The sequence below is a fragment of the Anguilla anguilla genome, chromosome 6, assembly GCF_013347855.1.
Source record: "Anguilla anguilla isolate fAngAng1 chromosome 6, fAngAng1.pri, whole genome shotgun sequence".
In the NCBI taxonomy this organism is placed as follows: Eukaryota; Metazoa; Chordata; class Actinopteri; order Anguilliformes; family Anguillidae; genus Anguilla; species Anguilla anguilla.
In genome coordinates, this window is record NC_049206.1 from 55,473,363 (window position 1) to 55,497,990 (window position 24,628).

The window sequence follows — 24,628 nt, forward strand, 5'->3', positions numbered from 1 at the left end:
TCCTCACTGTGGGTTCTGATTAGTTTTCCCTTTGGGCCTCTTCTCCTCCTCCTCCTCCTCCTCTTCCTCAGTGCGAGATCAAACTGGCGCAGAAGAGGCTCCGCCTGGAGAGCAGCGCCTCCGAGGACGACGATGGCGAGGAAGACTCTGACTCGGAGGACGAGTCCTCCGCCAAGGCGCGCTACTTCGGCTACGTCAAGCAGGGCCTCTACTACGTGACGGAGATGGAGCGGTTCGCCCCGCCCAGGAAACGCCCCCGCACCGTCGTCAAGAGCTACCGTCTGGTGAGCCTGAGGTCCACCACTCCAGAGGAGCTGTACCAGAGAAAGGTACGAGCCCCCCCCCCCCCCCCCCTCGCCGGCCTTCCGCAGACAACGCTCTTTCCCGCTCTCTCAACTGCTATTGTGCTGCGGCCTCTACTCTTAAGTGCACAAATTTAAACGAGTGCAAATTTTTTTTTACTGAAGCTGTGTTATTGATGTAATTTCGGTGACCTAGAAATTCGCGACTGCGCGTACTTACTTATAAAAACGTGGCATTTTGTAAAATGTCATCGCTCAGCCTTGAGCGCTAAGCTGCGTAGCGGTTGTGCGGTTCGCCATCGGAGTTAAAACGGATCGCGGACGATCACAGAAAAGACGGAAATGTCTTTTGACGCTCCTTCTCGCTGTCCCAAGCCTGCAGTGGTGGGGCCCCTGATCCTCTTTGTCGTCGAACAAAACGGGCGTGGCCGTGGTGAAGGGTGAGCTTATGACAGGTAGCCTTTTTATCAGAATCCGTTTTCCTGGTTAGCAGTTTTTGGGGTGTGGCGTTCACGCCATGGACGCGCTGCATGGGGGGGAGTCAGAGAGACCTTTTATCCTCGGAGGCGCGGCTTTGGGGGTCTGGGTCTTCGGCGTGAGGCTTTGGGCACAAACCCGCTGGAGCTTTCTGCTCCACCTGCCAGGCCTCACTGGAAATATAGCTCACAGAAAACGTGAGGGTGAGCGGTCTGCAGTGTACCAGTACCATATGGCAATAAAAGGTAGATTCGGGTGGCGTGTATGTATACTGCGATAGATTGGCGACCAGGACGGTGTGCATTCCTGCCTCCTTGCCCAGTGCATGCTGGGATAGGCTCCATCCCCCCCTGCAACCCTGACCAGGAATAAGCAGATATAGATAACAGATGGATGGATATACATATATATATATATATATATATAAAAGGTGTTTGCTGAGAAATGACCACGGTTGGCTGACTTCCTGCCGTCGTTCCAAAGCCAGGTGGCGGTTGTGCGGACGGCACTGGGGCCCCGCTGGCGTCCGATTGGGATTCCAGCTTTAGAAGCCGTTCGGTCGTTTTATTCGAAAGGCGCACTATCTTCACCGGGAAGCGACGGACGCTCGGTTAGCTGCGTTAGCGCTCGCTGCCATAATTCAAGGGGTTAACAAGCTGGGCTGCGCAAATGAGCTTAATTTAAAGCAGCTGTGGGTGTGATGCTCTCCGTGTTCATTAAGCTCGGAGAGAAGGATGGGGTCTACTGAGCCTACATGGCCAGTTGCTCTTATCTGATCTCTGCTGTGTAGGCTGTATTACCCTGGATGGACTTATCCTTCCCTCCTATAGCAGATGAAAAACAAGCGTTCAGCCGGTACACTGTGGACGTTTTTCATGATTGTGTTGTGGACCTACTGGGTCCAAGTTGAACTATGCGTTTGTTCCCTGCACTTGGAACGGTACTTCTCTCTAGGGTTTTTCGACACACTTGTTCCTGGTTATGGTTATACACTTTGTTGTACGTCGCTCTGGATAAGAGCGTCTGCCAAATGCCTGTAATGTAATGTAATGTATTGGCTTGACTTCTCATATTTTGGTATGAAAATGAAGCTGTAAAAGATGATCAACCTTTCTTCTTTCGGTTTTAAGCGTGGATGTGTCCCAGACAACTCCAGTAAGGTTTATTGTATAATGACAGGCTATAACATAAGGTGACCTTTCTTTAAAGTACCGGTCACTGTGATTTATATATGTGTGATTCTGAATGCGTTTCTGTGTGTGTGTTTATTTGAGTATGCGTATGTGTGTATGTGTGTGTTTCTGTGTGTGTGTGTGTGTGTGTTTGTATTTGTGTGTGTGTGTGTGTGTGTGTGTGTGTGTGTGTGTTCATTTGAGTATGCGTATGTGTGTATGTGAGTGTTTCTGTGTGTGTGTGTGTTTGTATTTGTGTGTGTGCGCTTGTGCATGGTTTTCCTACCCTGTAGAGAAGCTACACTATAGCACACAGACAGACACACAGCAGACCCAGCAGCTCAGAGTTAAATTGCGCTCTCTGAGTCGTTTCCACCCCAGCCATTTTGTGTGCTTGCTCTGTCACGCGTTCTGTTCTGGTGTCAAGGGCATACAGAGTAGCTATTAGCCCGAAGCAACGGAAAGCTATTTAATGCGCATCTATTTTTATGTTCTTTATATGTTAAGCTTAATGACTGTACCATCAGAAGTCTCTTAAAGCAATTTGGGCTCTCAGACAGCGCATTGGAAGGAACTGTCAGACTTGTTTGTTCTGCGCCTTGTTTATGACAATAGTTGGGATTTGTCTAATGATAAGTCACGCTGAGCAGTTTTTTTATTTATTTTTTATTTATTTCTGCCACAGCTCCTCTGGCTTCCGGCAAGTTCCGCGTCTCAGTATAATTAATCCGGACGGGGGAGAGGATTGCCGCGTGCCGTCAGCTCAGGCCAAACCACCGAACGTTCGGGCGAAAGACGGGGGCCTGGTAGTGCAAGTCCCCCCTCAGTTTGGCATAGGTTATTTCAGAATAATGTTCCCTGCGTGAACTGAACTGTGTTCTCGGCTATGAATAACTGTACGAAATGAGTGCTGTACCTTATCGAACCCGTGTTTTGTAGTCGTTCCAATGACCGTGATGCGCAGTTTTGCGCGTCGCTTCGGATAAATGCGTCTGCTAAATAAACGTGATGTAATGAGCGTGTAGCCGGCTCTCCCTGGGTGACCTTTTTCCCGTGCCCGGCTTTCAGATCGACAGCGAGGAGTACGGAGAGGCCCTGTCCCTGGCGCAGGCGTACGACCTGGACTCGGACCTGGTGTACCAGCGGCAGTGGAGGAAGTCCACCGTGAGCATCGCCTCCATCCAGGACTATCTGGTACGTTCCCAGGGGAAACCGCGGGTCGTTGCCGTGGAGAACATCGTTTTTCCGGGTGTGATGAAGTGGTTTGGTGAAGTGTCCGCATTTGTTGCTAAATCCATGTTGAAAAGTGTTTTCCCTCCTCGTACTCTTTTGAAAAAGTGCCACCCATAAAAAAAAGGAAAAGTAGCACCCAAAGAAAAATAAATCAGCCAAAAATAATGATCCATGTCCTCCCCTTGGGTAGAGTTTGTTCCCTCTGTAAGATGTATTCAAGTAGTAATTAAGGCTGTAAAAGTGTATGTGTGTTTGTGTGCGTGTGTGTCTGTGAGTGTGTGTGTGTGTGGTTGATGTGCGTGCGTGCGCGGGTGTGTGTGTGTGGTTGATGTGTGTGTGTGTGTGTGTGTGTTTGTGTGTGTGGTTGATGTGTGCGTGCGTGCGCGGGTGTGTGTGTGTGGTTGATGTGTGTGTGTGTGTGTCTGTCTGTCTGTGTGTGTGTGTGTGTGTGTGTCTGTGTGTATGTGTGTGTGTGTGTGTGTGTGTGTGTGTGTTCCTCTCCTGCCGTTAACCCGGTGGTACCCCCCTGTGCGTCTCAGAGCAAGATTAAGAAGCGCTCGTGGGTTCTCCACGAGTGCGTGGAGAGGGTTCCGGAAAACGTGGACGCCGCCAAGGAGCTGCTGCAGTACGGGCTGAAGGGGACCGACCTGGAAGCCCTGATCGCCATCGGCAACGGGGAGGACGGGGGCAGGTGTGTCTCAGTTCCTTTGGGGGGGGGGGGGGGGGGAGGTGGAGAGTTGTTATTTTTTGGACCTTTTTCCTGGAGCAGTTTCCTCTCTTCGTGTCCATAACCCTCCATGACTGAGGAACACGGTTGCCAGTGTTTATCTTTAATTCAGAACTGAATCAGATTTTAGGAGGTTCCGGGGAGGTCTGGCGGGACAGCTGAGCCAAAAGGCCAGAGCTTCACCTCCACCTCTCCGAAACCAAACGAGTCCCAAGAGGGTCCGCAGAGACCTCCGCGTTCCTCGTTTTCCTACCTCGCTGTTTACTTTTCAGCGTCTCCTGCTTTTTTAGGACGGCGTGAACCAGAAACACCTGAGCTGAACGGGAGAGAAAAGCCGGGAGAATAGCGTCGGGAAACACGTCGCGTACGATTAGCCTGGACGTTAAATCCGTTAGCGCGAAGCTCGCAATAAAAGCGAAGCCTGCAGCTTATGACTTAGGAAGCCGCGAACGCTGTAAGTAATACAGGCAGAAATGTGAATTTTAATGGCGAAACTCCCCCGACCTAGATAAATTTCACAGACGCAGACGTGCCTTGCCTTTCAATTAAATGAAAAAATGCCGTGACTGTGTAGCGCTTCAAAAAAAAAAAATAAATAAATAAAGAAATAAATAAATAAATCGAAAAAAATAATAAACATTTTCATGTAGCAGGACATTCAGTTCCGCTGGAGTATTGTTTTGCTTGCATTTGTAAAAAAGTGAAACGTACGTGTGTGTGTGCGTATCTGTGTGTGTGCGTGTGTGTGTGTGTGTGTGTGTGTGTGGTCGACCTCCTTCAAATTCTGTTAGGACATTCAGTTCCGTTGGAGTATTGTTTTGCTAGCATTTGTAAAAAGTTAAACGTACGTGTGTGTGTATGTGTGTGCGTCTGCATGTGTGTGTGTGTGTGCGTGCATGCGTATCTGTGTGTGTGTGTGTGTGTGAGTGAGTGTGTGCGTCTGCGTGTGTGTGCGTGTGTGTGGTCGACCTCCTTCAAATTCTGTTATCGCTAATTAAAGAAAACGAAGCGGTTAGCCGCGGGAATAAACCGGTGTGTGTGTGTGTTTTCGCGGCGCAGAAGAGGGCCCGGCTCACGGGTTCTGACCTCATTACCGCTGGCTTAATTTCCCCCTCTCTCTCTCTCCTGCCGCCATTCGGAGTGTCACAATTAGGCTCCCGCCAATGTCAGCGAAATAAATGGCGCTGCGGCGGGTGCCCGAAAAAAAAGTTCCCAATTTGTGATGGATTTCATTTACGTCTCTCTCAAAATTCAACACCGAAACTGACCTATTTAAATTAGTCTCTACCTTACATTAAATATACACAAGCGCGGGGGAAAAACACAACAAAACAACGAAAACAGGCTGTCTAGCCTATTTGTAGTTTTAAACGCGCTGACGCAGTCGTGGTATTCGTTTGCAGTGTGTCGTATTTTTAGGGGTGTAGACGCATGCTCGGTGGTGGTGGGTAGGTCTGAAGCAATCATCTGTACAGTAATCAATTTTGGGAAGCGAGAGAGCTAGTTTTACCTTTCCATTTCCAGCGTTTGCCAACATGAACCATGGCTGCCTATCAGATGGTCGAAACTTTATAAGGTAATACGTACCGTGGTGCAATTTCCAGGTTTTTATTATTTTTTTATATTATATTATCTCGACACATTTAAAAGAGAAAAAATACCCAACCGCTGCTGGCATGTGACTTGTAAAGCTTCCATAAAGGAGACGTCAGTCCGGAGCTCATCCCTCAGAGAAACCCTTTATCCCTTTTGTAAAATACAAAAACGTCCTCGTAACCGCGGCCGCTATCGCCCGATCTCGCACTCGGGGGGGAACGATGTTAATTCGTCAACGATAGCGGAGCACGTTAGCCGCCCGGCCCTCGCTGACACCGAGACCGGCTCGCGTTTTCAAAAAGGCGGGGAATGGAAAAAAAAAAAAAAGAAAAAAAAAACCTGTTAAAATTCAGGGGGAGATAGAATTCTTTAGGTTCGCCTCGCCTTTCCCTGATTATTCTCCCCCTGTCTTTTGATAATAAAAAGCAATCCCATTTCCACACTTCACAGATAAGTGGAAATAAATCTATAGGGGTTGTGGCTCCGAGGCAGGCCCGGAGCTCGCAGATTGCCCGGCGAACGCCGCCATTTTGACAATTCAAAGATGGATTTTGTTAATCTGATATTGACTCTGAGCACAAAGGTTGTTTGGTGCATTTATGAACATTGATTTTTCTTCTTCTTTCTCTCCCCCCCCCCCCCCCCCTCTCTCTCTCCGCCGCTGCCGCCGCCGCCGTCCGATGAATGCGAATGCAGATTCATCCTGCCGGGCGACTTAGACGTGGAGGACGCTGCTTACGAGGATTTCCTCTCGCCGGTCGAGGAGCTCCAGAGGAAGAAGGAACACGAGGCCAAGAAGAGGGAGGAGCTCCTGAAGAAGGTGGACTTCGGCAGGTAAAAAGGGGGGAGGGGCCCAGCCCAGCCCAATCCAGCCCACTGCGGCACAGGGGCCGGGGTCGGGGCGGGGGGGGGGGGGGGGGCAGCCTGCTTGCCTCAGCAAGCCTTTGTACGACGGTGTCTTGCATCTCGCCACATAGCTGCGTCTGCTGTGTTGCATTATGTTACATTAACCCTTTAAGGTGTAAGATCACAAATATGTGATTAGAATGTTCGTAACTGAGCATTCTAATGCTGATGTAACAATCACTGCTGGTGACTGAAAGCAACGGAGTTCTAGAACACTGACTTAGAATATTGAAAAAACATTCGGAAGTAGCCTGCTCTTCAAAGGGTTAATATATCAGGCGCCCTCGTCCAGAGTGACTAAGGAGTCTCAGTGCGTTCGGAGAGGTTAAATAAGAACTGCAGGCTCGGAGTGCCAGTGGCAGCGTAGCAGAGTGCGCTAGGCTCAGCTGTTCCGCTAGCTTACTCATCCCGGCACGTTTTTACGAACGCGTATGAATTATGAACACGTTTCCGCAGCGTTCCTGGAGAAACGTGACCTCTGACGTGTATATCGCTCGGATAACTCAAGCTGTCAGGCCGGTACAGGCTGTTGGAACGGAGAATTTGAGGATGCTGTTTATTTTCTCTTGCTCTAATGCGTCTTTAACCTTGGCTTAGAACGTGTAAGCATTTGGATTGGCGGAATGATCCATCCTAAGTTGGATAATCCATTTTGCCTCTGCGGTCTGTGTCTGACTGGGATTCGTATTGAGCGCGCCCCTTCCCTGCCCAGAATTGTGATGTTTTTGTGAGCAACATTGTCTGCATGCTATTCAACAACCACCTACACAGCAAAACTCTCAGTGTGAAATCACACCGACAGAGTACTTTTAACTCTGATAGTGTACATCAGACCTGGGACAAATACGTGTTCGTTTCGGATTCAAATACGTTTCTGTGCTCTATTGATCATGCCTGGTGTAATTGGGCCTGCCAATATGACCAGAAGGCAGGAGGGGTTTGCACTTTTTGAGAGTATTTCATTGGTTCCAATTAACCAGACAAGATCAGTAAAGTGTAGAAAAGTATTTGAATCCAAAACAAATACGTATTTGACCCAGGTTCTGCCGTACATAGTGTCCCGGTTAGTGTTGATTTAACACTTCTGGTGTAGATTTAACACTGGTGTTTTTGCTGCGCTGCACATTAGATCAATGGGGGTAGGATGTAAAAAAAATTAAAAAACATTTTATAGATTATTGCTGAATCTGTTTGGGGTGATTTAAGTCCCTGTTGTCCATTATCAAGGGAGGCCTTAATGAAATGCCGTTTTGCGATTACGAAAATCCATGAACGCTTTTTCCGCGGACTAATGGTACGGCGTTCACCAGAAGAAGAACATCGGTGAAGGCCTCGTCCGATGGAGCCATTTTCCCCGCGAGCTCGTCGGTAAAGTAGCGCTAATTGAAGCCGCACGTCAACGGCTAACGATGAGTGGGAACGGAGGGAAAGATTGCGTGGGTGATAACAGCCGCATCCAGCCTGTGATGCTACGGAAATATCTGCTCATCTTCCCCTGCGGAACAGTCGAGTGAATAACCACACGCCCGTGCTCCTCTTGTAAACGTACACACCCGTGTCCCTTCTTAAACTTTGCAGGTAGTGGCGAAAAATTCCTCCCCACGTGTTAAATGTGAAATGTCATCTTAATGTTAAGTGCTGAAGCAGAAAGTATTAGTGACTGGTCAGCACTTAAAGCGTAGCATTTGACCATTAGGACATAATCAAGTTCTCTTTTTTAGCAGATTTCTCTTTGGAAACTTTGGAAGTCTGAACAAAACGTAAGGCCTTTGGGCCTCTGTGTTAAATATTTAACTTTTTTTACCAAAGTGTATTCAGCAAGAAGAAAAAGAAGGAGTGAGGTGAGGGGCGGGGGGTTGGTTTCTTAATTTGTTTTTAACTACATGGCTATTACAAAGTCGATCGAAGCCGGTTTCCACTGGAGTGTGTCTGGAGATGTAAAAGGCCATTTCGGCTCCAGTGAAGCGGTCAGTGTTGTCCGCGGTGGAGCACGTCGAAGGCAGGTGGATTGCCCCGGATCAGGAGTCCCTAATGGGGAAGGGCTGTAATCGCCCCCCTGGGATTACCGGAAATGTAGGTTGAAATGGAGGACCGTGAATAAGTCCAGCCACTCCTCCTCTCCGCTCCCTGGCTAATGTAGCCAGGTTTTCCTTTTTTTACGTAGGGGCGATGCCGAACCCCTCTGCTCTTCTCACGGTACCTCTTAGCGCGCTCGTGCCTCCTCGCGGACGTTCCCTAAATGTTCCCACGATCGTCACCTCCTACGTGGGACGCGTAGAAGAGTCCCAAATTTCTCCCGAATATCGGGATCTTTTAAGGGTTTTGTGCGGAGTTGCGTTTTAATGAAGATGAAGCACTTTACAGACTGCGGAGCGTGGAGGACAGCCAGCGCCTGGCAACAGGCCTGGAAGCTGATGGCTGATAAACGGATCATTAAAGTAAAATGAGGGAGAAAGGAGCTCCTGTTTAAGATGCCTTGAAGGAGACGTTCCAGTGCAGAGGAGTTAAATCGGCTGGACTGCCTGGTTCTTGAGTGGCAGTGACCCTCCAGAAGGGGTGTGGGTACGCGGAACTTTCCACGCCAGGGATTTACTCTGAAAAAGGACTCTTCCTCGGTGCGCAAGTCAAAGTTTCTAAAGTTGTAATGGAAGGGCCATCATTTTACTCTAATGTAAAACAAGTGAAAAGTACAAGTGGTTAAAAAAAGTCTTTTTTTTTTCGGGGTCAAGCGACACTCTACAATGCACATCCTGCTGTAGAGGTGTCTCATGCTGATGCACCTTCCACTTCCACAGCAGGGCTGGAGGAAATGAGAAGTCCTGCCGAGGGTCTGTCTCTCCCTCGCCCACCTCTTTCTCTCCAACCCCTTCTTCCAACCTTTCCCCCTCTATTTCCTTCTCTCTCGTCCCGCTCTCACCCTCTCTTCTCCCTTTCCCTCTTTTCCGCTCTCCCCCTCTACCTCTCCCTCCCTTTCACATTCTCTCCCTTGCTCTCTGTCTTTCCCTCGCTTGCTCTCTTTTCCCCTCCCTCTCTCTCTCCCTCCTCCCCCCCCCCCCCCCCCCCCTCACCTCTGGGCACCGGTGGACTCTCTCTCTCTCTGACGGAGCCCGCTGCTCTCGCCCCCTCCCAGCCCAAATCCCGCGAAACAGGCCCCGTCCCAGAGACGCGGCGGGAGTGCCAATGATCCCCCTAATGAGCACCTGCCTGTTCTGCGGGGCGTCCCGCCTCCCCCTGCCGCCGGGTCGCAGGCTTGTCCCGCTCTCTGCCTAATTATACCGAGACCCAGGGAAGCCCGCTCCCCCCCCCCCCCGGGGAGGGGAGAAATGAGCTGCCGGGGCATTAGGGGTGATTCTCCGGGAGAGGGAGCGGGGGCGGGGGACATTAATTGCCCGCGCTGTTCTCCTCCTGCGCTCGGAATCTAATTGGAGCTCGGCTTTCATTTTAAGCCACGTGTAAAGTGATCATAAGCTTTCGAAAATGAGACTGTGGGACGGGGGCAGACGCACTGAGCGCACACCATGGGGGGGGAGGGGGGGTAGGTGACGATGTTAAGACACGTACCTGCGTAACGCGATTGGTTGTTATGGCGATGGACGCCATCCTTTTAAGGCAGTGCGTCTTTAAAACGACAAACACACAGGCCGCCGAGGGCAACGTGCTCCTCTTCCTCACTGGCTGGGCAGATAAAAAGGTTAGTTGTGATTGTCTAGCTGCCTTCAGCTGCGACTGCAGTCCGGCTTAGCCACTCCCCCCCTGCCCTTCGACCCTGCAGCCACGCCCCTCCTCTCCTTTTAGGCCTGTTAGGGGTTTTCAGTTTAGGGTTCAGGGCCTGGATTTAATGAGTCTCAGCTTTGCTGCGGTTGCTTGTTTGTCCCTTCACCACTCAGGGAATAAGAAATGTGCCTCTTATTATTAAGCTAATTCCTCATTAAAGCGATGCCCATTCTTACGTACTGACAGTGGCACTGTTCAGCGATTTGTGTTCCAGGGTGGGGGGTTGGGGGGGGCGCGGGGGGGGGGGGGGGGGGGGGGACGAGCCATAATAACACGGCTGATGGAGATAAGGGGCTCCTGATGAACAGGATAGCGCCGCGCGCTGCGGTGAGGTCATTCACTCTTAATTGAAAAATGAAGTGGGCGCTCTCCCGCATTAGCAGGTTAATGGGCTTAATCTACGGGACCGGGGGTGCGATTAACGAGAGGGGGGGGGGGGTAACGCGAGATTAAACGAAACGAGGTGGCGGGGCGACCGGGCGACTCAGACCGCCGTCGGTGACGCTGTTCCCGCAGGCTGACCCTGGAGCAGAAGGAGCTGTGTCGCAGCCGGCTGAAGCTGCTCTCTTACCTGGACCGCTTGGCCACGTACGAGGTAAGGGCCCCGGCGGCCATTTTGTTTTTTTCCGTTTTCTCGCTCGATCCGAATCCGGACTTGAGTCCGGACCGTACGAGGGAGACCAGTGGTGCTCTCAGGTCAACAGTGAGCGTGTGAAGCCCGTATTTTAGGGTTTGTGGTTTGACAGAACATGCAGTGCGACTCTAAATATCATTCCTTGGCCAGTGGTTTGCAGTAGAGTGGGATTATGTTTGATACGTATACCCTGACACAAGCTCTGCACTTGTAAAGGAAAAAGCGTTTTTGGAGGGCATGGGGTCCAGGACTGTGGTCATAACAGGGAAATATAGTGTCATACAATATACAACACATACCCCTCCGCCCCCCCCGCCATCCCTCCTGCGCACTAGGGGGCGCCGTCCTCGGCCGCTGCGAGGAAGGGGGCGGCGGAGCAGGAGCGCCGTGACGACCCGCTTTCTCTCTCCCGACCCGCAGGAGATCTTGGGAGGGCCGCACGCAGCCGAGCAGCGGTACGACGGCGACTTCTTCAAGAAGTTCCGCAATCAGAACATCCTGCTGTCCGCCAGGACCTACGCCCGGGTAGGAGGCCTGCCTGTTTATTTATTCACTTACTTAATTTGTGTTCCCCTTCCAGCTTACGAGAGAGTTGCATGTTGCATGTTACTCTCTCTCTCTCCCTCCCTCCCTCCCTCCCTCAGCCCGCCGCCTCCTTTTTTTTTATCCCCCCCTCTTTGCCTTCTTCTCGGCTGTTGCGAGCGCGTACGGCGTGGAATCCTTTATAGAAACATCACCGAAATAACAACCTGTGCAAACGGCTGGCGGGCTGAGGGAGGGAGGGAGGGAGGGAGGGAGTGAGGGAGGGAGAGAGAGAGAGAGAGAGTGAGAGAGAGTGTGTGTGTGTGTGTGTGTGTGTCTCGGTCCTTAAACCTTGAATTTAAATGATTCACCCCCTCGAAGGCAAAACTGTTTTCTAGTCCTTTGAAATCTCTTCCTGCACACACAATGTTTTTTCTTTGCGAGCAGCCTGGCTGGAAAACGTTGCGTTTGAACGAGGCGAGCGAGGCGTGGCGGTTTTTCTGAAGCGGGAAACTCGCCGCCGATTTAAAGTTTTTTAAATTGGCTCCCGCCTCCGTCTCGCCGCTCCGGATGTTTCCCCCGGACGCCCGATGTTGCGTCGGAGGGATCGTGCTTTACCCCCGGCCTTGTTCTGTTTCCAGGAGAGCAACGTGCAGGCCTTGGACATCTTGTTCACTTATCACGGATCGGAACTGCTCAAGCATCGGCTGGCTGTCCTGTACAACTTCCCGGAGACGACGTCTCCGCACGAATACACGATACTGCTCCCCGAGGCCAGGTAGGAGAGATGCCCAACGTGCATTCCAGTGATTTCTTTTATTTGCCAGCAAAAAAAAAAAGTAATAAATGGTAAATTAATAAATGGTAAGTATGAGAAAAAATAAATCGTTAATTAATTGGGGGGAGAGTAGTGTTTTGCTTTGTTGACACATGGACTTATTTAGACCAATGGGATCCCAACCCTGCTCCTGGAGATCTACCGTCCTATAAGTTTTCATTTCAAACCCTAATTTGGCTCACCTGATTCTACTATAGTTAGCAGCTCAGTGAGATCTCCAGCATGTCCAATGAGGTGTCTGTTTGTTAGGGTTGGAATGAAAGCCTACAGGACGGTACATCTCCAGGAACGGGGATGGCAGCCACTGATTTAGGCCGGTGTTTGCCCTCACTCACTAAGATGAAGTGCCTCAGTGATACACATCAGCTGCTAACATTAGCCTCGCAATATAGAGAGCGTCTTATTTGTCTAAGCCGGAGTGTGTATGTGTGCTTTTCAAGTGTCCGTGGAAAGAGTTTTAGGAAATGGGCTCGGCTGATTGGCTTAAACGCTCGTTTGGCGATCAAAGCAGCGATCGCGCTTTGATTATTAAACCCGGTCTTTCGGGGGGAATGGCGGGTCTGTGATGTTCCGTCGAGGGGAAAATTTGGGTAATTTGCTCTCTTCCTTACCGTTTAAAACCGCTAAATGTGCCGGATGACTCTCTCTCTCTCTCTCTCTCTCTCTCTCTCTCGCTCTCCTCTCGCCAGAACTGTGGTCTATAAAAGCCATTGGCAGCGGAATTAGATTATTGGTCAAATGCGGGATGGGGAATTCGGAGAGGAATTGAGACTCGGCTGCTAATTTTAAAATCGGTACGCCGTGTATACGCTGTACGTTTGCACGGACACGCCAAAAATCTGTTTTCTTTTTATTTTCCCCCCAAAATCTTATTTTGCAGCTGTCAACCACGCTAACCATGAACGTGAATATTTAACTAGACTAAGTTTGTGAAGTCCCGGAAGTAAGCCTGTACTGCATGTGTTGAGGGTGAAACATTGGAGCTCCCATTTAAGTGTAATGGGGAATGTCAGACTTTGGAAGGCAAAATAAAACTTCTACGATGGTATTCTGAAGCTCGATTATGATCGAGAGTTTCATATGAAAAGCAGATTGTAAAAATGTGTAATGTGCAATAGAATATGCACATTTTAATATAAACATTTTCTCATGACTTATCGACCGAAACGACCATCGTTTTACAAACCACTACACATAATGAAATTTATTATCACAAATAAATTGACCAATGAGACGGTTCACCTCAATTCAATAGCCAATGAGCGCTTTTGCCCTCAACATGCGCAGTAGAGGCTGTTTCCTGTTACTTCCTAGGCTTCACTGCCTGGCCCCTGCTACCCTCTCCAGTTCCTGTGTACTCACTATGACACTGACCCACCCATTTCAAAAATGGCTGCTTCGTCATCGAGCGTGAACGATGGCAATGAAGCCATTTACAAATATCTGTCAACGCAATTTCAGTCCAAGCATTTATCTCTTCCCCTACTGTCTGTGAATTACAAAGAATGCAGAAATTGGCAGAATGTTATCAGAAATCCAATAACGTTATATCAATAGTGTTAACCCCCCATGAACTTCCGCACATCTCAGCGTTTTTTTTTTTTTCGTTTTTTTTGTATTTGTTTTGTATTTGTCGAATTGTCACACGCGCGTCTTTCGCGAGCAGAGTCGCCGCTGTGCTGACATCACTCCCCGATGTGAGCCAATGATTGCTTTTCCTCCCGGCTAAACCAAGCGCCGCCGGCGTCTCGCTGAGAGCCGCTGTGTACCAAACAGCCCTCTTGTTTTGGCATCTTAGGAAAAGGGCAGCGTCGCTGTAGCGTAGCTCAAATTTGAATAAATGTGAAGGAGAAAAGTTGCCTGTTGACAAATGCAAAAATCAACTGATGGTACAAGGAGAGCAGTTCAGAGACGAAACAGGAGAACTCCCAGTGCATTTTTTAAGGTCTTTCCTGCGATTCGTCTTAGCAAACGATTGACTAAAAAAAAAAAAAATGTCCGCACACCTGGTCTCCAAGGCCTAAATTGGCTGCAGATTTTAAAAGAAACCATTACATTAGCATTTTTTGTGGGGGGAGAAAAAAAGAAACTTAGTTTGAGTTTGATTGGCAGTCGGAGGGTTGCCGGTTCGTTCCCCTGCCCTGGTCGTGTCGAAGTGTCCCTGAGCAAGACATCTAACCCCTAACTGCTCCCAATGAATTGATTGGTACCTTGCGTGGCATTGGTGCGTGAGTGTGTGTGTGTGAATGGGTGAATGAGAGGCATCGATTGTAAAGCGCTTTGGATAAAAGCGCTCTATAAATGCAGTCCATTTACCATTTACCATTACCATTTAGTGGTTACTCATAACTTTTTTATTGTTATTTTAGCTACGATTGTGATCATTGTTGTTACAGCAGGACACGGTTCATAGATGGGCGAAGGATGTCGCCGAAAGTCACGTTTTTAAATACTGCTGTTCTAGAACCTTCTTTTTAGTCTGCCTAATTGTAAATTTAGCCTCGTACGTGGCCGACTCGACCGCCCGCCGCGTTGCTAAGGGAGAGTTTTTTCCGCGACCGTCGTGAAAAGGAGGGTCATAAAACCGGCGCGTTTGCAGGGAATCCTGGGATTTTCTTTTACGAGCGAACCTCGCCTCTCTCCGCCTCTCTCTCTCTCTCTCTGCCAGCCTTTTTCCCTGCTCTCCTTCCTCCAGGCGCGATGGAAATATTTGTCCTCGTTCGAATACTTCGCCCCGGCTGTTTGCCACGGGATTAGTCCCTCCCTCGCCGCCGTCTCTCTCTCTCCTCCCCCCGCGATGGGGTTCGGCCTTATAAAGTGTAATCTGTGCATTGTAATGAAGCTGGGAGAAGCAGGATTTGAGTGGTGTGGCCGACGCTGATATACTCCGGAGTATAAAGGACACAGCCTGAGCCCAGGCTCCTGCGAATGAAAAGCCATTCAGGGGCCCGAGGGCGGACCGAGCGGGATTATTATGGTCTGTGTCTCACAGTTTTACTCTCGCTCCCCCGTGTGAACACGTCTCCCTAACCCTTTACCCCATTGCATTAGGGGAATCACTGCATTAGGTAATGTGCTACAGTCAACTCTTCTTTACATTAGAGAAGTCACTACATTAGGTAATGTGCAACAGTTAACTCCCCCAGTGCATTAGGGGAGTCAATGCATTAGGTAATGCTCAGGGGAGTCACTGCATTAGGTAATGTGCAACAGTCAACTCCCCCATTACATTAGGGGAGTCACTGCATTAGGTAATGCACAACAGTCAACTCCCCCATTGCATTAGGGGAGTCATTAGATTAGGTAATGTTTAATGGATACTTCTGATTACATTTGGCCAGTTACATTAGGTTATGCTTAACAGCTAACTTCCTCATTACGTGAGGTAATTCTCAACAGCTAGCTTCCCCATACTGTAACATTAAGGAATGCTCTCTCGCTAACTTCCCCGTTACAGTGAGTAATGTCCAGCAGCTGGCTACCCCGTTACAATGAGTAATGTCCAGCAGCTGGCTACCCCATTACATGAGGTAATGCTCAACAGCTGAAGACACCAACTGGATAAAAGCAGCAGGACATTACACACGAGTGCACAATGACCTGTGTTCTGGTTTTACACTTGTTCCCTTATTCAGTCACATAATAAAAGATGGAGAAAATAAAATAACTTTTGGTCCCTAAAAGGATTGAAAAAGAAAGTTGAAAGTGTGTTTTCAGTTCAAAATTCTGCATCTGGCAACCTTGGAGAATTCACAAATTTTTATTTTTTTTCTGACTTTATTCGGAAATGATGGGCACTGCAGTGGTTGACATTTCCAAGTGCAGCTATGAAAGCTCGGGAAATCATTGTCGTTTCTGAATTTGATTGCAAACGAAGTAGAGCGATAACCGTGAGCGTTTGACACTTAGCCTGTTCCGCAGTGTCATTTAAAAATCCAGCAGCACTGGCAAAAATAGGTTTTGTCAAGAAACTTTTTTTTTTCAAAAGTGTTTTTTTGCAAATGTTAATTAGAGAAGGGTGTAAAACTCCTTTGAACCGGGTGGCTGCTCAAGCCTATTTTGGATGTTTATAATTAAAAGCAATTACGAAGTTTGATTAAGACAGTATGTTACATTTATAGCGTTTTGAAGACAGAGGGATGACGGGGCGGAGTGAAGGTTAGGGGCCTTGGCTCTTATCCAGACGGATCCTGGCCGTGTTTTGACAGTGGAACAAGAGAGAGAGTGCAGGTGGAAACCGGTCAAAGGGAGATTTCAAACCGACACTGTTATGTATTATTTTTTTTTTCTCGTGGAGTCGATACTCGGAAAATAGCTTGCCGGCGTTTACGGTGGAGTCAGCAAACAGTGGATCCGTCCCAAGATAAATACTCCAGCCCTGGCGCTAGTTTCGCTTGTTCCCTCTGCTTTATCGGCTTTCTCGTTGTTACGGATGTCTCCGAGTCCGTTTTGAATTATTTTATTTTTAGCATCGATTCCTGTAGTTGCCGTTTCCGAATTGATTTTCCCGCCGCTTCGACAAAAAAGGGCTGCGAAACTGTGACGCGTGGAAGGCGTTAATTAAGCACATAGCCAGCATTGTTTTCATCGTAATTACTACACCGTTAGTCAGAATAAATAATGAAATAAATGAATAATAATAGTAATAATAATAATAATAAATAATTGAATAATACTAATAATAATAATTTTATTTATTTATTTATTTATATTCATTATTATTATTATTATTATTAGTCTTTGTAGAAATGAGCAGTGGCCACACAAAACAGGTTTAAACCAATGAATTATTCATCTCAGGGTTCCGATGCCGAACGGAGAGAGAACATAGCGGAGTGAATTAAAGGTGAAGCCGCTACGCGTGAGAGAATAGCGAAACCAAACGTCTGATGCGGAAGGCCGCAACGGGATGAAGGAACGGAGTGTGGAATTCAATCACATCCAGTCTCTGGGTTTAATAAGATTATCAACAGGAGACCTGAAGAAAATACACAAATTGGAAATGCACATAAATAACTACTTTTTTTGTTGTTGTTGTAAATTTACACTATGTGGGATCCTTCAAGCGGGGAGGCAGTCATTTGTGTCATTTTTTATTTGTTATTATCTTTTTATGAGAAGGAAATTTATTGTGTTAAATACGAGAAGTACCATGGTTCATATTGTTTGTATTACCCTCCCCCCCCCAAAAAAAAAAGCCATGCGATGGTTTGTTATTGCTATTAAAACAGAGGGACAAAATTAAAAACCGACAGGACTGTTTGCATCATTTAAACTACCTTCTGTTCCTTCCTGTATTACGGTTCTAAGGTCAAAGGTAATCAGAGCATTTCACAAATTACAAAACGCGAGGACGAGCGCCTCAGCTCGAAAACTAGGCTAATTGTGCTAACTCCTGTGTATGGCACACTCCTTTTCCCCACAGACCTCCCTGGCACGGTGCGGCACTGCACCTCTCTCGCTTTTATGGGATTACATTTGGGACACTCGAAACGGAGCGGGGAGGAACAACTGAATCCCTCCTCCACACCCCCCCCCCCCGTCTAATGCTCTGGTAATGGAGCCGCCACACTGGATTTAGTGACGGGCGATCGACTGTAGATCTCGCTCTTCCTTCCTTCCTCTCTAATCCACCGAGGTCAGCAGAGTGTCCGGCACACATCCATCACGAGCCCGGGGGGGGGGGGGGGGGGCGGGGGATCGCCGTAAAAAAATGCCGCTCTCGTCCCTTCGGCCGTCGCTGGGACCCGGCTTTATTCCGGAAGGTTCTCATGCGCACGGCCCGACCCCTCGCCATCTGGCTTCCCGCCGTGGGGGAGGCCTCAGACGAGGCGGCAGACGACGCTTTTAAGATGCGACAGAGCGCCGCTCGGTTTTCTTCACGCTTGTGTCCCCCCCCCCCCCCCCCCTCGTGTCTGAAGCGCAGTGGGGGCCGCGGCGGCGGTGCCCTCGGGCCCATAACCCCGACGCGGCGCTCGGGAACTTCGCCCCGGCGTTAAAACCCAGAGCGCACGCACACACACACACACACACACACACACACACACACCACACACACACACACACACACACACACACACACACATACACACACACACACACACACACACACACATACACACACACACACCACACACATACACACACACACACACACACACACATACACACACACACACACACACACATACACACACACACACACACACACACACACACACACATACACACACACACACACACACACATACACACACACACACACACACACATACACACACACACACACATACACACACACATACACACACACACATACACACACACACACACACACACACATACACACACACACACACACACACACATACACACACACACACACACATACACACACACATACACACACACACACACACACACACACATACACACACACACACACACACACATACACACACACATACACACACACACACACACACACACACATACACACACACGCACATACACACACACACACACACACGCACGCGCGCGCGAGCCTTTCCGCTGCCCGGCTGGATGTAAATCAAACGCTACACCCACTGAATAATGCAGCTGAGCATCGATTTTTTTTCTCTTTTCGTTTGTTTGCTTGTTTATTTATTTATTTATTTATTTTCGGACCGCTCCGTTGCTCGTGCATACTCAAACCACACGTTGGGCCGCGCCCCTCTACCTTAATCGGGGGAAATCGAAGTGCTTTCCTCGTGTTTTTTTTTTTTTAAGGTGCTGGAGTGATTAAGGTTAACAAATTTCCGCGCGGTCAATGTTTTTACCGTGCCAGAAAAGGGAGTGCAGTTTTCAAGGGCGCAGACCGCGTCGTTTGCTCTCGTCCACTACACATGCACACTCTGCACATACTGTTTTCTCTCTCTCTCTCTATGAAATGTCAGCAAATGTTCATGAAATAACCCCCCCCCTCCCCCTTAACACCAGGATGCACGACCATGTTAGAACCCCCCATTTTCACCCATATTTTCGCTTCAGGCTCGTCCCCGCTCAGCGCAGATACCGGTGATAAAATGGCGGTTTCCGGTGTGTTTTTATTTTATCTCCGCGGTGTCGTTGTCGGGGAGAAGAAGAATGTGGAAGCGGAGCTGAAATGTTTGGGTTATTTATTGCGTTAGCGGTGCAGCGTGGGCCTCTCCTGGTTCCCCACCGCAGGCCACTGTAATGGGCCAGGCTGGGATCCAGTCATCCAGAACAGAGGAGAAAGCAAGAAAGCAGGCCTGATATATTTAAGGGTGAAGGGGGGGTGGGGGGGCGGGGTGGGGAGGGGGGTTGTTGTCATTGCGGCCCTTTGGGGGGCGGGGGGGTTGGGACAGACGCAGCTTTAACACAGCTTTCCAATATTTTTACGTGTACACAGACACAAAAGTACACACGCTCTCTGTCATAGACTCTCTCTCTCTTTCCCTCTCTGTTTCTCTCTCTCTCACCCTGGCTGTCTATTTCAAATGCATATAAAATCAGCATCTTTAAAGTAGACGGATCCAGTGCCTCTCCAGACACAGGTGTTGCTTTGCCTGCTCGATGCTCTTCATGACTGTTCTCTCTCTCTCTCTCTCTCTCTCTCTCTCCCCGCAGCCTGGATGAGCGAGGCAACCTGAGGCTGATCCCCTGGGATGAGCAGAGCCACCGAGAGAGAGACTGGTGCGAGCAGCCGGAATGCAGGTAAATCCGAGGGGAAACCCAAAGGCAGCAGCAGCCCCCCTGTTCTTAACCAATTGAAGAGAAGCTTTTTTGGAAGGTTTTTTTTTCTTCTGAGTTCTAAGTCAGTGTTCTAGAACTCCACTGTTTTCAGTCACCAGCAGCGACTGTTACATCAGCGTTAGAATGTTCAGAGTTAAGAACATTCCAGTCGCACGTTTGTGATGTCACACCTCAGGGAGTTGATTACCCCACCACACTCATACGGACTGTTAGCTTGTTGTTTAGTACTTGCTTTATGTTGGATCCTCTCCTGGCGTCCGGCTGCTTGAGGAGGCGCGTTAGCGAGCCAGAGGTGGAGGAGGGACAGGGGGGCGGGGTCGACGGTTTTCGGGACCGCGGTTGACACGGCCGAACCTCTCGCCTGGCCGGCCGCCGCCCCTGTCGCCGCTTCCTCGCCCGCAGTGGAGCCGGAGGGAGCGTAACACTCCGTCATCCGCTCGCAGCTCGCTGCTCTCATCACCGCGTTCAACTCGCGTCGGGCCGGCGAGGTTAACTGAGGAACCGTCTCAACTTTTCTTTTTCTTTTTTTTCTTTCCTTTTTTAAACGATGCATTAGCGTAATTATCGCGCTAATATTGCCTTTGGGGTAATCAGCGCTGTGATGACGAGGAGCTGTGGTCTCCTGTGCGTCCGGGCGCTGCGCGAGGTTAGAAACCCGCGCTCATCTTTTACACAGGTAGGGTGTTGATTAAACAGCTGAATGGTAACGAACGCCAGAAGCGCCTTTTCTTCCCCTTTCTTGTGCGTTAGCTGCGCAGATGAAGCAGCGGCACTGATTTCGTTGTCATCTGCACCTCGTGACAGTGCTTTACGTTGGAGGTCGAATTAATCGGCAGGTTAATCACAGGAATCTCCACGCGGAAAACATGTATGGAGCAGCTCTTGTATGGAATGCTTGTCCCCTTCCGATTTGTATAAAATATTTGGATTTTGCACGTCTTGTTGTTTGCTTTTCACCTTTGAGGCCTTTTAAGATTTTTTGGCGGGCGTCTGCGCTCTCTCTCTCCCCCCAACCCCCCACCCCCCCTCCCCCCCTCTTGCAGGTCGGCGGTGGAGCCGGACGCTCAGGACGAGGACGAGTTCCTGTACGAGGAGCAGCCCGAGCTGCTCCGCTTCCGCTCGGCCGACCCGCCCGTCAGCCTGCTCACGGACTGGTACCTGAGCCGGGCCGAGGACATCGACAGCGGCTCCCGACAGGTGAGGGGGGCGGCGCGGGGGGGGGGGGGGGGCGGTACGAGCGGGCGCCGCCCACGGCGATTTTAACGGGCGCCACGCGGCATTCCGGTACGTTCCGCCGCGTTTGCTGTGGTGATTAAACTCCCCCCCCCCCCCCCCACCCTGTCTACTGCAGAGTGCTCCCCTTCACACTAGCACCATTACCTTTGTCAGAGGTTGAATGCACAATTAGCACATCATCCCCCCCCCCCCCCCCCCAACTAAGAGTTTTAATTACCTTTATATTTGTTATAATTGGATGGGCTTACACTGTAGTAGCTGGCTTTGCATTACAGTCCTCCAGCACTGAACTGCGTTTGAAAGCAGGTGAGAGAGTCCTTTTGATCTGCCTACACTTTGTTGTAATGACTTGGTTTCTTTTTTCACCCCTCATATGGTTTCATCGTCTTATGCCGTGTGTGTGTGTGTGCGCGCACGCGTGTGTTTGTGTGTGCGTGTGTCTGCCTGTGGCCGTGTGTGTGTCTGTGTTTGAGTGTTTGTTTGTGTGTGTTTGTGTGCTTGTGTGTGTGTCTGTGTATGTTTGTGGGTGTGTGTTTGTGCGTGCGCGCGAGTGTGTGAGTGTGTGCACGTGTGTGCGTGTGTGCACGTGTGTGCGTCTGTCAGAAATAACCTGGCCGAGCATTAAAGCAGCTGAGCTGGATGATCTCAGGCTGTAGCATGAGCGATTAGACACGAGGCTGGGGCGGTGGTATCGATCTCCATCAGCGCGGCGAGCGCGTTGCGTTCTCCGGGGAGACGGTGAGGGAGCTCTCAGACCGTCCTGATGTGAAAATGGCGGTGGCCTTAATTACATCCCAGCCTCATTCCCATTCCTACCTGCCTGCTGCGGCCTTCTGCTCCTCCTCACACGAGAGCCTTACTGACAGCACACGGCATCGCGCCTGCTCCAGTCAAAATATATGTATTAATGAGACAGTTATACACACACAGACACACTCACACACTCAGATACACACACACACACACACACACACACACACACTCAGATACACACACACACCACATACACCACACACATGCACGCACAAACACACGCGCACACACACACACTCAGATACACACACACACCACATACACCACACACATGCACATACACGCACACACACACGCACACAAACACACACACACCACACACACTCACACACACACACACACTCACACACACACTCCCACACACGCACAAACACGCACTCACACACTGCACACACACACACACACACACACACGCACGCACACATACACACACACACGCACGCACACACACACAGCAGCTGACACTGCTCGGTTCAGTAAAAACAAATCGGGGCCATTTTAAAACCCCTGGCAGTGGTTAACTTGCGTGTTAAAGGCCCTGACCTGGTAGCAGGGAGAACATGTGACTGTCATCCGGGGGGGGGGGGGGGGGGGCGGTGTGGCGGCTGTTCATCGATTGGCTACTCCTGCCGTCCGTCTCCAGGTGGACTGCGCCCTCTCCCTCGTGCGCCTGGGCAAAGAGAGGGAGGTCCCGGGATTGGAGGTCCTCGGGGACGACCTGGTCACCTTGGAGACGCTGGTGTACGAGGCGTCCTGCGAGCTGAGCCTGACGCTGCGGGACCTGCGGCAGCTGAGGGACATCGACAAGCTCCGGCTGCTGATGAAAAACGTACGTGGAGGCGACGCCGCGCCAAGCGGCAAAAACGCGCGGCCTGCTAGCCATGCGGGGGCCAGACCTATTTTTTATGTTTTTTTTGGGGGGGCTTTTTCAGCTTTATTAGACAGTCCAGCGTAGAGAGACAGGAAGAACCAGGAGGAGAGAGAGAGAGGGAGAGACGTGCGACAAAGGTCGGCGGTCGGACTCGAACCGCCGACGTCGCGGCGAGCGGCGGGCACGTGGAAAGCGCTCTACGGGCTGCGCCACGCGAGATGCCCCGGAAAGGCCTATTTTTAGCCGCGCGTACGGAGACGGTGAGACGACTAGCTGAATTAGGTCAAACGAAATACTTCTCTCTTTGTGTGGAGATAATTTTTCAATTGTGCTGTATATACATGTTGCCGTCTGGTAAAATCGCTGCTGCTGCTAATATAATTGGATTATGCAAATAATTACAATGTGATATTTTAAGTAAAAAAATTATTGTGAGAAATTTGATAGCTATATTTTTATAGGAGGTAAAATTGGTTTCTGATACAAAGTGCCTATTAAAATTTAGACACAGTGCAAGCAAAGTAAAGAAAACTGTTTAGCCTTATGAATTAAACAGTGCAAATAAGGATTCTCATGCATGCATGGTTTGAAATTTGCTGAAAATCTTTTATAAATTCACAAAGACCAAAGTCTTCTTTTTTTTCTTGAACATGCATTTTCTTTGAATGAACTCACTTGTGTTTTCAGTATACAAGAAGGTATGATTTCAGCAGTGAAACATTGAATAATTTTCAGTGTTACTTCGAAACAGTTCTTTGTTGTGAGATGTGGTATTTCAAAGAAAATTAAATGTATGAAAGAAATGCTGTAAAGTCAAAATATGTGATTCCGTTTTAGAGAAAGAAGGTGCTGTATGTTGGGAGGGGGGACGGTGGGTTGGGTACACAATAGAATAACAGTTCATTTTGAAAGCGAGGATTGTTTTGTAAAAAATCATCCTTTGTTTGATTGTTGAACTCGACACCTCGCTCCTTTACATTCTCGCGTTTTTCCGCGACAATGCTAACATCGCTACAACAGCGGTGAACGCAAGCGCTACCTGCGAGCGCTACCTGCGAGCGCTATCTGCGAGCGCTAACGTTTGTTCAGCTCTCCTCGCGGCTGTGTCTTCTCTAAGACTCTTAAGAGGCGGAGTTCGGCGCTCAAACATTGACGGCGCATAATTACATCGGCGGGCTTTGCCTCGGGCTCAAGCGCGGCTTGTTTGTTTGCCGACGGGCTCAGCGACAAGCAGCGCAGACGCGCGCGGACTAGCGGGGTGTTTGTGGAGCGGCAATTCATTATCTCCCTTTCAGCGCGCCTTACATTTCAATTTGGGGGGTGGAGGGGGGAGGGGAGACGCGCTAGACTCCTTTGGGCCGATTTCTCATTTGCTGGCAAAATTTAAGTTTTGGGGGGTGGGTGGGGGGGGGGGGGGGGGGGGAGGAGGAGGAGAGCCCTTCCACGTGCTAGACTCCCTTTGAGCCGATTTCTCATTTGCTAGAAAAATTTAAGTTTTAGGCACGTAGCTGATGCTCTTACCCAGAACCACATTTATGCAGCTGGGTGTGTACTGAAGGAATCCAGGTTAAGAACCTTGCTGAAGAGCACCACACTGAAAGAATCTGGGTAAAAGAACCTTGCCTAAGGGTACACAGCGCTACGACGGGGATCGAACCCGCAACCTCCCACGTTTCACACCGCGTTTCCTGACCATCACTCTACACTACACCGCCCCCTGTAGGCTGTACATATACTTACGGGACTGGTGATGGACAGTCGAACGGAGA

General features: G+C 49.6%; 1 protein-coding gene across 1 annotated transcript in view; it reads left to right on the top strand.

The window, feature by feature from the left end:
* Positions 1-24,628, top strand: part of nbas (NBAS subunit of NRZ tethering complex) — a 190,981-nt gene that overhangs the window by 20,188 nt on the left and 146,165 nt on the right. The window contains exons 15-24 of the mRNA XM_035422884.1: positions 72-329; positions 3,020-3,145; positions 3,724-3,875; positions 6,204-6,341; positions 10,704-10,782; positions 11,242-11,346; positions 11,985-12,121; positions 19,814-19,900; positions 20,983-21,136; positions 22,632-22,817. Coding sequence (XP_035278775.1) covers positions 72-329; positions 3,020-3,145; positions 3,724-3,875; positions 6,204-6,341; positions 10,704-10,782; positions 11,242-11,346; positions 11,985-12,121; positions 19,814-19,900; positions 20,983-21,136; positions 22,632-22,817 — 1,422 coding nt within the window. The remainder of the gene's footprint in view (positions 1-71; positions 330-3,019; positions 3,146-3,723; positions 3,876-6,203; positions 6,342-10,703; positions 10,783-11,241; positions 11,347-11,984; positions 12,122-19,813; positions 19,901-20,982; positions 21,137-22,631; positions 22,818-24,628) is intronic.